Here is a 15,187-nt window from a genome sequence, read left to right on the forward strand (position 1 = left end):
ATTTGAAAGGAAAGTCAGAGATCACAAAAACAGAAATCAGTAGAGGAATCTGCTTGTATTTTTACTAGTTCTTCTGCTAGTTTATTGTTTTGCTTTGCTTGCTTTTTTGTTCATTTATATACAAAGCTTGCCATGGATATTTTTAAGTTTCCATTTAACCAGCAGACTGGTTTGAGATAACAAATTAAAGATAGGCCTGCTTAATAAATTGATAGATGATATAGAGATAGATATATTAGTTGAAATAATTAACTATCAAAATACTGGAGCTCAGCAGGAAACCAAGGCTGCATTAACCCAATGTTCTTTTATGTTGGAGGGTGAATGTCATCTCATGAGCTTATTTTCTCTTACCTTGAGAAATCTATTGTGATATTGATGGCCTATACTGATGTGATTTTTTTTAAAGATAATTGTTTTTGCTACCCACACTTACTTGACTTGCAAATTTTTAGAATTTTGTTTCTAAAAGTCAGAAGCCCAGCAAAATAAAGACTAAGTTATGTTTCTTACCCAACATATGAAGCGGATGTGTGATGCACCTCTAACTCTCCTGACATGCCCTCATTTGGGCCTTAACCAGTACTTAGAGAGACAGAGTGCAGGCAGCTATGCTTGTAAAGATTACCCTTGCCATGATGACTCACAGCCAGATCTCCATTAACCAGGGGCTGCTAGTCCTCCCTGAGATCCACTTTTCTTGCTCAGCATAGTGATGTGACCAAAACAGGTTGAAATAACCCATCTATTCACATATCAATAGCTTCATAGGTTCTTATTTTATTTCAAGGTCATGAGTAATGTTTGGAGATGCAGTTGAATCATGAATTATTTCTTCACTGAATTCAGAGAAATACAATTATTTCAAATCTTTTAAAATTTGTTTTGTCATATTAAAAATGCATAGGAGAAGATTTGGTAAGTTAATATTACCAAAAAGTAAATAAAAGACATAAAAAGTTATGTTGTCTTTTAAGAGAATAATTCTAGCTCAGACACCTGTGTTCATAAAGTAATGTAGTGTTCTCTGCAATAATGAGATATGGCATGTTGACTAAAACCCTTAAAGGTAGAATTCAAAAACTGAGACATTAAGAACTAAGGAAATCCTAACCTTAACTTCATTGTAATTTAGACCTGTCAACAAAATTATCAGGATAGCAATTTTAGAGATTATTTCTAGGTACTGCTTACAGTACTTCTCTTGTACTGAATGAAATTGTGCCCTCTCAATCAAATATTTGCCCTAAGCTCTACTTTAGGATGTTTGTATTTGGTCAACTAAAAAGTTGAAGTCAAGCATTCATTTTCAATGGGACTTGAGAGTAGTATGCAATTAGAGGATTTGGAAATAGTTACGTACCTAATAAAAATTAAGGAAATCATTTACTACCAGATGAAAGTCAGTATAAGTGTTTCATTCTTGTTTTGTCTTCCCATAAATGCATATGTCTTAGTTATATGGGATGACATATGCAAGTTTTACTCATTGACTTTGCCCTTACAGGTAAATAAACAGATTGCTTTTTCTATCTGAAGATCAGTGTTACATGTTTTATGAAGGAATTTCCTATGAAAAAAGAACCAACCAAAGAGGCCTCCTCTGGGTGACTTTCTTCCATAATTTCAGTGAAGTCAGAAGTGTCACACTATGTACCTATGCCTAGAACTAGCTATGCAGCATATCAAAGGAAGTTCTATGACACAGAACAGAGCACAGAGTTTTGCATATAGTAATCATTCAATAAATAGTTGAAATAAACTATGTGAATCTTCGCATTGCCTCTACTTGACTAAAATGATGAGTTTCATTATCATACACACTTAGCTATAGGTAATAACAGCAGTCAAAGTCACTGCTATACTGGATATTCATTTCTTCTTCAGATTTCCACATTACCTATTTGCCTACTGAAAATTTTGAGTTATCATCTAACAACCTGATAATCATATAATAAATATCACCAAAGACTGTTTTCTAAATGCATTTTTGGGGATAATTCATTCTCTTAGAAAATATTTGAAGACAAAAATACAATGTGGAACAAATAGTCCATTTGGAATTTTTATTGTCATTTAATGCCTTATGCTTTATAGGTACAAATTCATTCTGAAGCAATGCTTGTGGAAATTTTAATTTACATTTTCAATTCTGAATAGTTGACACTGAAATAGTTCAGCTGTGTTACAGTCTTCCCTCACAAGAGAAAAGCATTGCTTAAAGACAGGCCACCCACAGAATTTTGCAAAATTGAAAGATAATCTCCCAATTGTTTCAGTCTTGTCAGATTTTGCCTATGAACGCCCTGACTTTGTAGCTATAAAGAAGGTATGTGTGTGTGTGTGTGTGTGTGTGTGTGTGCACGCATCAAGTATTACACTCAAGTGAACAGAATATGTTTAAGTTAGCATTTCAATATATATGGGTGTTTTCTTAAAAATATGAAAGGTTGAAATATTTGATCAATGAATCCTGATAAATGATACAGTGTTAAATACAAATTTCATGTTCAATACTAAAAGACCAAAAAAGTCCTCTGCCATTGTCCATGTTTTATCTGTTTTTTAAAACCGTAGGGGAAAATATATACTCTCAAGGGGAAAAAAAATGAAGCTTTATTGCAAGAGAAATGAATGCAAGAAATAGCACTTTAAGTAGTGAAGAGATGTGAAGCATTGCAACTTCATAGCCTGCTAAGGAGCAACAGCTGTACCTAATTTCAACTTGACGTGCTTCAGATCTCATATTCATATAGGTATTTAATGATCCAAACATAATGGTCCTATATAGAATAATTACTTATATGAAGGAGCAAACTTATTCGCGTCCCTTTTTAAATGATCCTTCAAGAGAAAAACTGCACTGGATCTTTGAACAATGAATAGTCCCATTCACCAATCCAAATGTTTGGGGTTAAATAGCTTATCTTTTAAGAGAGAATAGTAGTGCTGAGGTTACTTCTTTTTGACAGACTCTTTTTGTCTACCCTCTTCCCAGGATAGCCAGGACAATGACAAAAGGTAGAATGTCAAGCCAATCATTAAGTCATAATGGTAGACAGTTACAAGAAATATCAGAAACAAAAGGAAATAAGGTATTTTAGAGTTGGTATATTTTGAAAACAAAGATTCGTTGCCTTGAGCTTGACTTTCCTCAACAGGAAGACTAGTAGAAGCAGAGCTGTCAGATTCCTTTTCACCTGAAGTGTATAGTGATTGCCCAGAGCTTACTAATCCTTCATTTTCATGCCTTGCTTCTTCCATATTCTCAAGAGGTTTGCTGATTAAAATCATTGGCCCTAGAGATTTTTCCACACTATACTCTTCTGTTTGGAAAATCTGGCCTATGCATCTTTCTTTTCTACTACCTGATGTCACTATTCCTGAACTTCTGGAAACTTCTTCAGGTTTAGACTCAGGATAAGGGTGCTTCTCAATACCCTGTATTTCTCTTGTTGAATTACAAATATTTTCTGATTTCGTAGAAATAGGTTGGCTAGCCATGGTAGTAACTGCATTCTCTACAGCAATTGCCTGCTCATTAGTTGACACTGAAATTTCAGTATGATGTTTGGAAAAAGGAGAGCTATTCTGAGGAGCTCTATTAGTGTCTGAGTTAAAAGCAGAATGCACAATGGCATCCGAGTCTGTTTTCTTTGATAATTCTTGAACCTGCCTATGATCTCTGTTTTCTGAAAATACAGTTTTGTCTGTTGGTAACATTCCCAACTGTAAATCCAGTTTTGAAGTTGCTTTTTGATATTCTGTAATGACCCATGAGGATTCTTCCACAGATGTTATATTTCCAGTGCCACATTTCTCCCTGTCATGTGTCTTCCTAGGATTGTACATAGACATGGTTTCTTCCTTCTCCATTTCATCTACACGTACATTACAAATACCTAAACGTGATTCCTTTTCAAAATCATTGTCATAGATTACACCTACTGTATCTCGTTGACAAAGGGTATAATGTGAATCATCATTTCTCCCTTCATGTGGATCAAACGCTGTTTCCTTTACCTCGATGGGCCTGTCACTTCGTGCTGTCTCTTGAGGTAGCTTAGCAATTATTGCTTTTTCTCTAGCAGACATGCTTTCTGGAGTACTTTCTGATGTTGTCTTAATTATATAGGCTGTACCAGCTTCTGCTTTCTCAGTAATACCATGATCAGCTAGAGAAGACAGTTCACAGCACACTGTTTCTTGGCAGGTAAACAATTCTTCTGTAGTAGCTTTCAAACTCCTCGTATTATCTCTTTTTCCCCACACGTCTTCACAATCTGTTTGTCCTTTGATATGCTCTGTTATGTTTGTCTTATTCTCTCTTGATTTTCCCTGACTTTCCAGAACATTCCAACTTTGTTTATGCTGTGGGCTATTATCCTGATCTTCAGAATTAATCCCACCTGATTTTTCTTCAACTTGGAAAAGATAATCATTCCTCAAAACATTTCCAGTTCTTGATGAACAAACTTGACCAGTTATCCCTCCTAAAGCGCTGCCTTCACTGGTCAAATGATGATGCTCTTGGGTTAACACAGCTTCTTCCCAACTTAAATTTGTCCTTGGTGAATGAGACACATCTGCTGTGATTGCCCGGGTGGGGATTGCGGTATGTTCGCTCAGCAGAGTAGCCAGGTCTCTGTTACTAGCTCCAATCCCTGCCACACTTATTTTAGGGTTGCCCATCTTCCTTTCTTGGTCATGTAAGATTGTTTGGAAATTTTTTCTTTGTTTTTCATTAACACCTAAGTATATTCTTTGTTCTTCATCATCCTTACCATTGCCATAATAATCTTCCTTAGAAGATCCTTCTTCTGTTGATTCTTTGAGACATGCCGACGTATCTGAATGGAAATCTCTTCGTAAACATCCCAAATCTTTTACTTCAATTTTTTTAGCTCCTTCTTCATGTTTTTTATTAAGGTTTCCTGCCATTAGTTGATCTGAAGAGGGGCAAGGTATTTGCATTGTGCCATTGCCATGGGCTGGATTAGCATTATCATCCAGGACTTCTTTGCTGCCAGTATGTAATTGCACTAGTTCATCACTACTAGTATCTCTCAATGATGGCTTGATTTCTCCCATATTTGAAGTAGTTTCCTCTGAAGGTTGATGTGTACAGTCATCTCCTGAGGAATATTTTTCATTGCAGTAAAAATCTCCCTTTACGGAGCTTTCTGCTGATGAACTTGGAGACAGAGACCTTTGGAACAAGTCAGTACATATTTCACCATGGATTTGCTTCTTCTCTAACCCCTCTGCTTTATTTGGAAAATTGACTGGATCTGTTGAAAATGTATTCCTTTCATCTCTGGAAGCAGTACTTCTGGTTCTTATTAAGTGTTGATTTATCTTATGGGATAAAAACAACAAAGAAATAATGACCATAAGATCTTTTAAAATATATAGTGAATTAGATAGGTTTTATTAACTCGGCTAGTAATTATCTGGTAGATTTCTTTGACTGATTTCATTTGTGGATTTCATATAAACTCTGGAAGCCAGATGTTTTGGGGAAATCCTTGCAGGCTATGACTGGGGAACGAGATTAGTAAGAAAGGGGGCCCAAATTTATCACTCTCCTTCCCAGCTTCCAACTATCACATTGTATTATTCAACTGTTCTTGCTTGTCATTGCACTTTCTCCTCACTTAGACTATACACATTGATAGCTCCATGCTAATCAATTAGACAGCAGCTTCCTGGGTGCCCCTTGCTGCATTTACACTTGCTGCAGGTGCCCCCATTACAGTTTCTCTTATTAATATGTTTTCTGCAAAGCCTCTGCAAACTATTAATAGCAAAACGTCACTCAAAGAAAAGTGAGGGAGTTAATGTCTCTGCAAATTCTGTTTTAATGACCCTCTGCCAACTGGTACTCAAATGTATTTGAGCTCTTCAGTGATGCCAACTGTCAGGATTTAACAGTGAGATGCCTGTGGTTTTTTTTTCTCCTCATAACTGACATTTGCATGATCTCAATAATTATATGCAAATCTTACGTTTTCCCCTTCTTCTCACATAAGGCTCATGTTACTTGTCAACTGCACAGCTGTCTTGTAAGCCAATGCCTGTGGGTTCCACAGATTTGGTTGTATTTCCATCTATTATAGAGCTTCATTGTTTTATGCATTAACGTCAGCATGGAGCAAATTAGCATCTAAATTACAGCTCCCTGTTCATTTATTGGATGTACAATCTCAGTAACTTCTAAACAAACTTTTATATTTGAGCCTGCTCATCGTAATGAGATGTATTGGTGAAGTATGTGATTTTTCAGGGCCCTTTCATTATATTCTGTGGTTTGAAAAAAATGGCCATGTTAACTTTCAGCTGGTGAGAATTCTCACAATGGGTGACAACTTTGTAGTTTCTTAAAGTTGGAGCAAAGTAAATTGCATACTTTAGTGATGCAGCTCCGCGATCACTATAGAAAAGGTGGAATATGTGGGGAAATAGATGAGCTCTATTTCTTTCCTCTTTCAGCACTGACACTTGAAGTGACAAATGTCATTTTAATCTTAGATGATTATGAATCCATGTATTCCAATGATATGAGCTCCATCTAAATACAGTAAAGGATAAATTGCATTATGTGACTCATTTACTCCTATTTCTTCCTTTGTGATAAAAGTGCTGTATAAACCATCCCCCCAAAAAATTCCAAATAGATTGAATGCTCACCAAGTATGAAATTTATAACAAATTTAATACTAAGTTGTATAGTACTGAATTTGTTTCCTGTTTTAAAATTATGGCACAGGCTATTTTCTTTTTACTTGGTAATTTAATACTCTACAATGATATAGAACTTGGAGATTCTCACAAGGATGGAATTTTTAAAAAAATGCTGTTACATGTGAGAATCATAGACTTCTAGAGTAGGACAGGACACTAACAATCCTCTAGTCCAGCCCTCTCATTTTATAGACGAGTTTATGCTAAGTATACACTTGTCACAAAGATTAGAAATGCACATCAGGATAGTGCTACCTCTCCTGTAATTCCTGCAAACTATTACTCAGAGCCACTGGTAAAGAGATAAGAAATGAATGTCATTAATTTACCACTGCAGAGACCAGAAGCAACATACAGAAATCAAAGTGCCTTGTTGATCAAGCTAGAGACGCAAGGACAGAATAGGCTGTGCTTTCACATTTGCAAATTATATTAGTTGAAGCTATTGAAAGGCAGGCATTGCAGCATCTTTGAAGCAGAAATGGATTCATCTTCTCTAATACCGTGGCAACCAGAACACTTACCATCAACTCTAATTCTTTTTCATTATGTTCATCATATTCCCTGTTTACATCTTTTACATTTCGATTACTGGCTTCCAAATCTTCCTTGTCCTCATGAGAACAAATGATTGTTGGGATATAGGTATCTGAAAAGTTGATATAATTGTGCCTATGTAAGATTGTTTTAATTGTAGACTTTCACAAAAGAGACAAATTTGGTTTTAAAATTAATGAAGAATATTACCTGTATTCTTTGGATTCTCAAAGTTATTTTCTTCTGATGTTACTGATGATTCTTCTTTACTGTTAAATTTAAAACAAAATGTTATATGTTTTTCTGGGACTGCATCTTCTAAGTATTTTTACACAGGGGGAAATTCAATCAGTAACAAGCCAAATAAACATTATATAGCCTTTCTTATTTTCCTATATTACTTGGGATTTTTTGAAATAAAAATGATCTTTTTGGAATGATGCAATAGTAAGTATTGGTTGTAGAAAAATTTAAAAGTAATTCAAACAATGCCATATTTCTAAACAGAAACACACTCTATTTCTTAATATTTAAGAAAATACATTAAAACTTATATAACCAAAGTAAAAATATATGTAAATGTAGATTATTCTATCTTCAATGAATTTCATCTTTTCAAGTGAGAATGTTTTTCTCATGGCTTAATGATAAAATTTTATGAACTGACAGTCTATTTATGGTCATGGAAATTGCTAACATTTCAATTAATTTTTTGTGTTCCATTTTACTCAAAATTCTTCCAGTTGGACTAACATTAACTCTCTCTCCAGAAAAGCAAAAAAACACAAAAAGTAAAAGTAAGAAAGAAACAAGCTAACTAAAAAACTGAAAGGCAGCTAAATTTATACTCAGTTAAAAGACTTTATATATGTATTGCCACAGGCCAATTTTAAAAGCAAGACTTTGGATCATTTATATGCAAGCATATACTTTCCTTCTTTAAAATGATTTGGGTTACATTTCCTTTTCTAGCATACCCTGCATACTGATTGTAAAAGACAAATACCTTTTTCCTTCAAATGTAATGTATTTGTAGTTGTATTTGTGAAGTCATTAGAATTTAGATTTGTCCATGAAACTCAGGAGGAAAAATGTTGGTAAAAAAAGCTCACTTTGTGTATAGTTATGTCACAAGTCAATTATAAGAAATATTTGGCGCAGTATACACATTTTCTTATACTCTCTCAACTGAATTTCCTTATGGTGCCTATTCTCAAGGACTTTTCTGCAACAAAAGAAATCTGGAAAGTTGGCAATGGCTGATAAATTTGTGTAACAAGAGTCTAGACTTCATTGCATGAACAATTCTGATCCAAATCCCAGGAAGGCCAATTTTATATTCACAAATCATGAGAAATTGAAAATTCTTCCATCCTGACCATGCAAGAAGATAATTCAGTTTTATATATTTTTATGATTCATAATTTTAACTTTACTAAAAACATTTGGCATTTGTAGTGGGCCCACATATAGAAAATAATGCTTCTATATAAATATAATTTTATTAGAAAAATATACTGCTTGCATAATTGATACTGAATTTATAAATCCATATTGCTTAATGAGGTCAAAAACTATGCCAAGGTTTATTTTTACGAAATCCAACTGCAGGCTGACACACCTTCCCTTCTCCATGTACATGTTTATGTGCTTAAAAATATATAAACCATTAAACAGCATTTATTTATTCCTGCTTCATCTCTATTCCCATACAATACTGGAAGTATTATTTGTAGAAGAAAAATAGTCAAAGATTTTTGTTCTTATCTAATCAAGATGCTACCAATCACTTCTCTAGTTCAATTCTCTAATATAATTTAATTCTTAAAAAATGATCGAGTCAAAAGGACAGGAGCCTGCTTTAACTTATTTGGGGATAAAATAAGTATTCAACTATGTATTCTTATGTTAGTGTCTTAAAATGTAAATATAGAAATATAGGAGAAAAACTTCAAATTCAGGGACAAGTACAAATAAAAGTAGAAATAAATGAAATTTAAATATATGAAATATCTATAAACAAAAACAGAAAATACGTAAGATTTATATGGGCAAAGTAATAAAATTATATCAAAGAATGTTAACAATCCTAAAAAAGTTGATAAACATACCATGTTCATAGATAGAAAATATTATGAAGATGTCAATTCTCTCACAAATTGATCTACGAATTCAATACTAATCAAAACACCAAAACATTTTTTATAGAATTTGAAAATATTATTCCAAACAGAAAAATAAAGGGCAAATGATGGCTAAAATGTTTCTGAGAAATAGCAGGGAGGAGGAACTTTATCAGATTAAGTATTTTTAATGAAGATTTATTTATTAAGATAGTGTTATATTGGTACAGAGTCAGGCAAACTAATAAGACAAGATTGAGAGCTTAGAACTTTGGTATATGACAAATGGTATATCCAGAACATTGGTATATGACTAACATAGCATGTCAGACAATAGGAAATATGGTACTTTTCAGTAAGTTGAGAGAGAGAAAATGGCTACCAATTGGATTTAGATCTTAAATGTCAAAAACCTTGAAATTCTTAGTAGAAAATATATGTGAATATCTTCTGGGCCTAAGAGTAGGAAATATTTTCTTAAGAAAAAAGAAAAAAAGATTTAAAAAATTGGTCAGTTTAACTGTAGTAAAATTTAAAATGTTTATTAAGAGACTATGCAGTAAAAATAGAAGTTAAAAAGTGGGAGAAGATGCTTTCATTACACAAAATCAACACAAATAAGCATCAAGAATACACAATGAACTCCTACAAATCAACAAGAAAGTACAAACAATTCATTGTGTGTAGGGGGGCAAGGGTGCAGACATTTCAGAGAAGAGAAAACACATAGCCAATAAGTACATAATGGGATGGTCAGCATTATTAGAGAATAAATGAAATCAAGACCACAAAGAGCTATAATTTTATACTCATTTAACTGATAAAAAATTAGAAGTCTGTTAATACCAAGAGCTGAAGATGGTTGAAGCTGCAGGCTTTTAAAAATTTTTTTGGACACAACGTTTTGCTCTGACATCCAGGCTAGAGTCCAGTGCGCAATCTTAGCTCACTGCAACTTCCACCTCCCAGGTTCCTGTGCCTCAGCCTCTCAAGTAGCTGAGATTACAGGCACAGACATGTGACACGACATCCTGCTAATTTGTACTTTAGTAGAGACAAGGTTTCACCATGTTGCCAGGCTAGCCTTGAACTACTAAGCTCAGGCAATCCACCCACCTCAGCCTCCCAAAGTGCTAGGATTACAGGCATGAGCCACCGCACCTGGCCCCCAGGCTTTCTTGTACATTGCTGGTGGGAGAATAAATAGGTAAAAACACTTTGAAAAACAATTTGACCGACATTATCTTCAAAATTCAACATTTATATAAATGATGACCACTACTTCCATTCCCAGGTGTATACCCAAGAGAAACTCTTGCATATATTACCTGAGATATCTAAAAGAATGTTCATGGTGTCATTGTTAACTGGAATGTCCATGGTGTCATTGTTAGCTATATAAGTCTTGAATCAACCCAAATCAACAGAAGAATAGATACAAAACTATTCATATCACAAAAAGGAATATTATACAACACTCAAAATTAACACACCACAGAAACACACAATATGGATAAATCTTAGCAATATAATATTAAATGAACCGTTCCAAAGTATAACAGAGGACATTCTTTTTATTAAGCTAAAAACTACCTATATATGTAAATATACATATACCTATATATGTAAATGACCCTTGCCATATATATTATAAATTAAAGTTATATATAACTATATATAACTCTGTAATTTATATTATATAAATATGTTAAATATTATATATAGGTATATATAGCTATAACTGTATAATTTATATATAACTATGTATATAGCAAGGGACAAGTAATTTTATTTACATATATAGGTAGTTTTTAGCTTAATAAAAAGAATGTCCTCTGTTATACTTTGGAACGGTTCATTTAATATTATACTGCTAAGATTTACCCATTTGTTGTATGTCTCTGTGGTTTGTTATATATTATAAATCACATATATATAGCAAGGGATAATTTAATAATAAATAGTTACACTAAAAATAACTTGATTTTCAAGATATTATGGTTATATCAGGTGGTGATATGGTTTGCCTGTGTCCCCACCCAAATCTCATCTTGAACTGTAACTCCCACAATTCCCACAGTGTCATGGGAAGAACCCAGATGGAGGTGATTGTATTATGGGGGTGGGTCTTTTCTGCACCATTCTCATGATAGTAAATGAGTCTCATGAGATCTGATGTTTTTAAAAACAGAAGTTTCCCTGCACAAGCTCTCTCTTTGCCTGCTTCCACCCATGTAAGATGTGACTTGCTCCTCCTTGCCTTCTGCCATGATTGTGAGGCCTCACCAGCCATGTGGAACTGTGAGTCCATTAAACCTCTTTCTTTTGTAAATTTCCCAGTCTTGGGTATGTCTTTATCAGCAAAATGAAAATAGACTAATACAGGTGGGTCAAATTAGGGAGAAGGAATCAGGAAATGAAATGAGTAGAATTCAGTCATTGTTTTGGGTGGTTGTTTTGCAGGTGCTTATTAATAATTTGAAATACATAAATAGTTCAATTCTAGTTTCAAATAATTTATGAAGATAGAGTACTCTCTGGCCCACATTAGAGGATGCCTATTAATAAAATGCCACTCTGAAATTCAAAGTACTAGTCATATGACCAATTAGATCTAAAGAGTTGAATTTAAGAGCTTTAGAACATTTGAGAAAAAAGACAAATTGATGGTTGATGATGATAGGGCCCAGAACTATGACAATTGTGACATGAAGAAAGTATACTTTTGAATATCTCTCATTTCACCTTTATGTTCCTCGAGTACTTTTTGATAAAGGAGAGTTTCATATTTTTCTGTGGCTAACACAGTGCCTGACATATAATAGTGGCATAAGAAATGCTGTTGAGTGAATAAATGCACAGCATCGTCTCCACCCTCCCTTCTCCTCTCTACCTTTTGCCAACATTACTATGACAGTGTTCTTCTCTTATTTCTTCATCTAATTTCAGAAAATAATCTAATATTTTAAAATATGTATATTTTTGTTTATCTTCTAAGACTTAAAGTATTACCCCTTCAGAGTTCAGGACAATGTTTTCAATTATGGAGTCAATAATGAGTCAAGATTTAAGCGTAATTTTAAAATCATTATAATTTTAGAAATTAAAAAGTAAAAAAGAAATTAATGGAACAATACTTTGTTTCCAGTGTACCTTAAATTATATAATATAGTCATCTATATTATTTAATCATGGTTTTTCTAATAGATATTTTAAAATATCTGTGTCATGAATTATAACAAACACTGAGAAATTGAAAATAAATATGCCCTAGTTTCTTATCTCAATGAAGCTATAATGTGAAGATGGAAATAGACATATCAACAGGTAATTATAATTACTATAAGTGATAAGTATTATAATAAACAATGGGATATGATAGATATTCTCTTAGAAATAAGAAGAAAGGACAGAAGTTATCAGGAGACTGTTGGAGAAATCAGGAAGTTTATCTCAAAGTTACTAACATTCTGATTTAGGTTTTAGGGATAACTAGAAGTTTCCCAATTAGAAAAGAATACAGCCATTGTAGGCAGAGGGAACAACAGGTTGCCAAAGACAAGACTAAAAAGGCACAAAATGGCCAGGTGTGGTGGCTCACGCCTATAATCCCAGCACTTTGGGAGGCCGAGGAGGGTGGATCATGAGGTCAGGAGTTTTGAGACCAGCCTGGCCAACATAATGAAACCCCATCTCTACTGAAAATACAAAAAATTAGCCGGGCATGGTGGCAGGCACCTGTAATCCCAGCTACTCAGGAGGCTGAGGCAGAATAGCTTGAGCCTGGGAGGAGGAGGTTGCAGTGAGCAGAGATTGTGCCATTGCACTGCAGCCTGGGCGGCGGAGCAAGACTCTGTCTCAAGGAAAAAAAAAAAGCACAAAAGAAAAAGTCACATCTAGAAACAACGAAATGTTCAGAGGGCTGGACTCTGTTTGGGGAAAGAATGCCAAGGGGTAGAATGAGAATTAGTTCAAGCCAGATTGTAAAGGGCTTAGCATAGCTGGCAAAATGAGGTTGAATTATTTAGGTACTTTTTAACCAGTGGCATGGGGGTTAGGGCTAAACAGGAGAGAGACGTGGTCAGATTTACATTTACCAACGTATTTCTGGAGGTAATGTAGAGGAGAAACTGGACGGGATGAGCCACAATGGAGCAGAAAGACTAATCAGAGGCTCCTGAAACATTTCAGGCACAAAATGATAAGGGCAAAGGGTACTATTAATGAAGAAAGAGAAAAAGAACCAAATATGAGTTTTAATTTTTGTTGTAGCATCAATATGCTGTACATAGATTTTTTAATGCCCTTCTCTACCCAACCTCAGTCGCATTCATCAGAATTAGAAATCTACATTGTTTCCCCTTCCAAGACCTAGGCAAAGACAGTTAACTGAGGGGTCCTGCACTACAACTCAGCAAGGTCTTGAATTAGTCTGAAGATTGGTTTTGATGTTTTATGTGTTGGGTGACTTGCTTCCCAGGAGTTTATGTGGACACCTTTTTCAGGGTTCCTCCCTAACCTCTGGCACACATGTCTAGATGGTGAACCAGCAAGTTATTTCTAGGTTTCTGATTCCAGTCCTTCACTGAGGAAAATAAAATGTTTTCTCATTCACACTAGTCACCTGGGTCCATAACATTCTAAGGAGTTCTTACCAACCTTTAGAAGGCCCCCTGGGGCATTCTACTAGAGGAATTTCTAAGGAACTAGAAATCAAGTTCACAAAGGAACTTTAAACATCTCAGCTGTTTAGAAGCCCTGTTACGTTGTCTCTCCCCTCTCTCATAAATACAGTAGATCTCAAATATAACAATAGTTCCCAGAATTGCCTTTCATGTCAAAAACTTCAGGCCCGACCTCTGTAAAATCTAAATTAATATAGACCTGTATATGGAGGTGAAGATGGGGAATAGAGAATGATGGTGCTAAAAATTTCCTAAAATGATTTTGATGAGAGGCCAGATTTGCAAACTCCTAGTATGGACAACAATGCATCTTACTGCCCCACTGGATTTAGCTGCTCCTCCTTAGATGATAGACAGGTGGGAGAGTCATTCCTTTAGTTGCAATTCCTGGCCCCAAACCCAGTTGCCCTGCTTCTTACTAGTTTCATATGAGTTTAAAGCATGCTTTGCTACTATTTACATAACTCTTAAGATATCAAGAAATAAAGAATTATGCAGAGGTTTCTAATTTGGAGATCTAAAAGGATGGAACCACCATTACTTGACATGGAGACTTAAAAGGAAAAGCATGGGTGAAAGAAAGAGGATAAGCTTTATTGAAGGAAACATGTTAAACTTGTAAACTCTTTAACCAAATGGGAAGTGAAAACTAGTGTTTGTTGAATGGAAAATGCCCAGATTGACATTTTTCCTTTTTCCCTTACAATATCATTGCACAAAGGCTTGCATTATCTTTATAAGTTGCGGTAAATTTTCCCTCACTTCAAAGAAATGAGACATAATATTGAAATTTTATGTGATGACTTCTAGTAGACATTAAATAAATATGCGCTGAACATAAGAAATGAATGTTTTCCAGGCAATAGTTACACTTGTAAAATGTAGTAGCAATTTTAAATTTATAGCAATCTGTATTTATTCATTCAATGCATCATCATTTAACAAATATTTAGTGAGCACCCACCAATTGTGAAATGTTGTGCTGGATTACCAAAAAAGCAAGACGGAGTCCCTGCTCTCACAAGCTAATGGGGAGAGTGGACAAGTACATAAAGCAACAGCCCCAGGGTATGATAACTGTGTGCTCTCTGAGGAACA

General features: G+C 34.6%; 1 protein-coding gene across 3 annotated transcripts in view; it reads right to left on the reverse strand.

Moving 5' to 3' along the window:
* Nucleotides 1-2,052: 2,052 nt before the first annotated feature.
* The window catches only part of PPP1R3A (protein phosphatase 1 regulatory subunit 3A), a 198,272-nt gene continuing 185,137 nt past the window's right edge, over nucleotides 2,053-15,187 (reverse strand). For all 3 annotated transcript variants that reach the window (XM_063815538.1, XM_519320.7, XM_009454057.4), the window contains 3 exons: nucleotides 7,492-7,550; nucleotides 7,269-7,393; nucleotides 2,053-5,358 (listed from right to left, as the gene is read on the reverse strand). In XM_063815538.1, the coding sequence (XP_063671608.1) occupies nucleotides 2,956-5,358; nucleotides 7,269-7,393; nucleotides 7,492-7,550 (2,587 nt within the window). In that variant the 3' untranslated portion in view covers nucleotides 2,053-2,955. The remainder of the gene's footprint in view (nucleotides 5,359-7,268; nucleotides 7,394-7,491; nucleotides 7,551-15,187) is intronic.

Source organism: Pan troglodytes, chromosome 6 (genome assembly GCF_028858775.2).
Source record: "Pan troglodytes isolate AG18354 chromosome 6, NHGRI_mPanTro3-v2.0_pri, whole genome shotgun sequence".
Lineage (NCBI taxonomy): Eukaryota > Metazoa > Chordata > Mammalia > Primates > Hominidae > Pan > Pan troglodytes.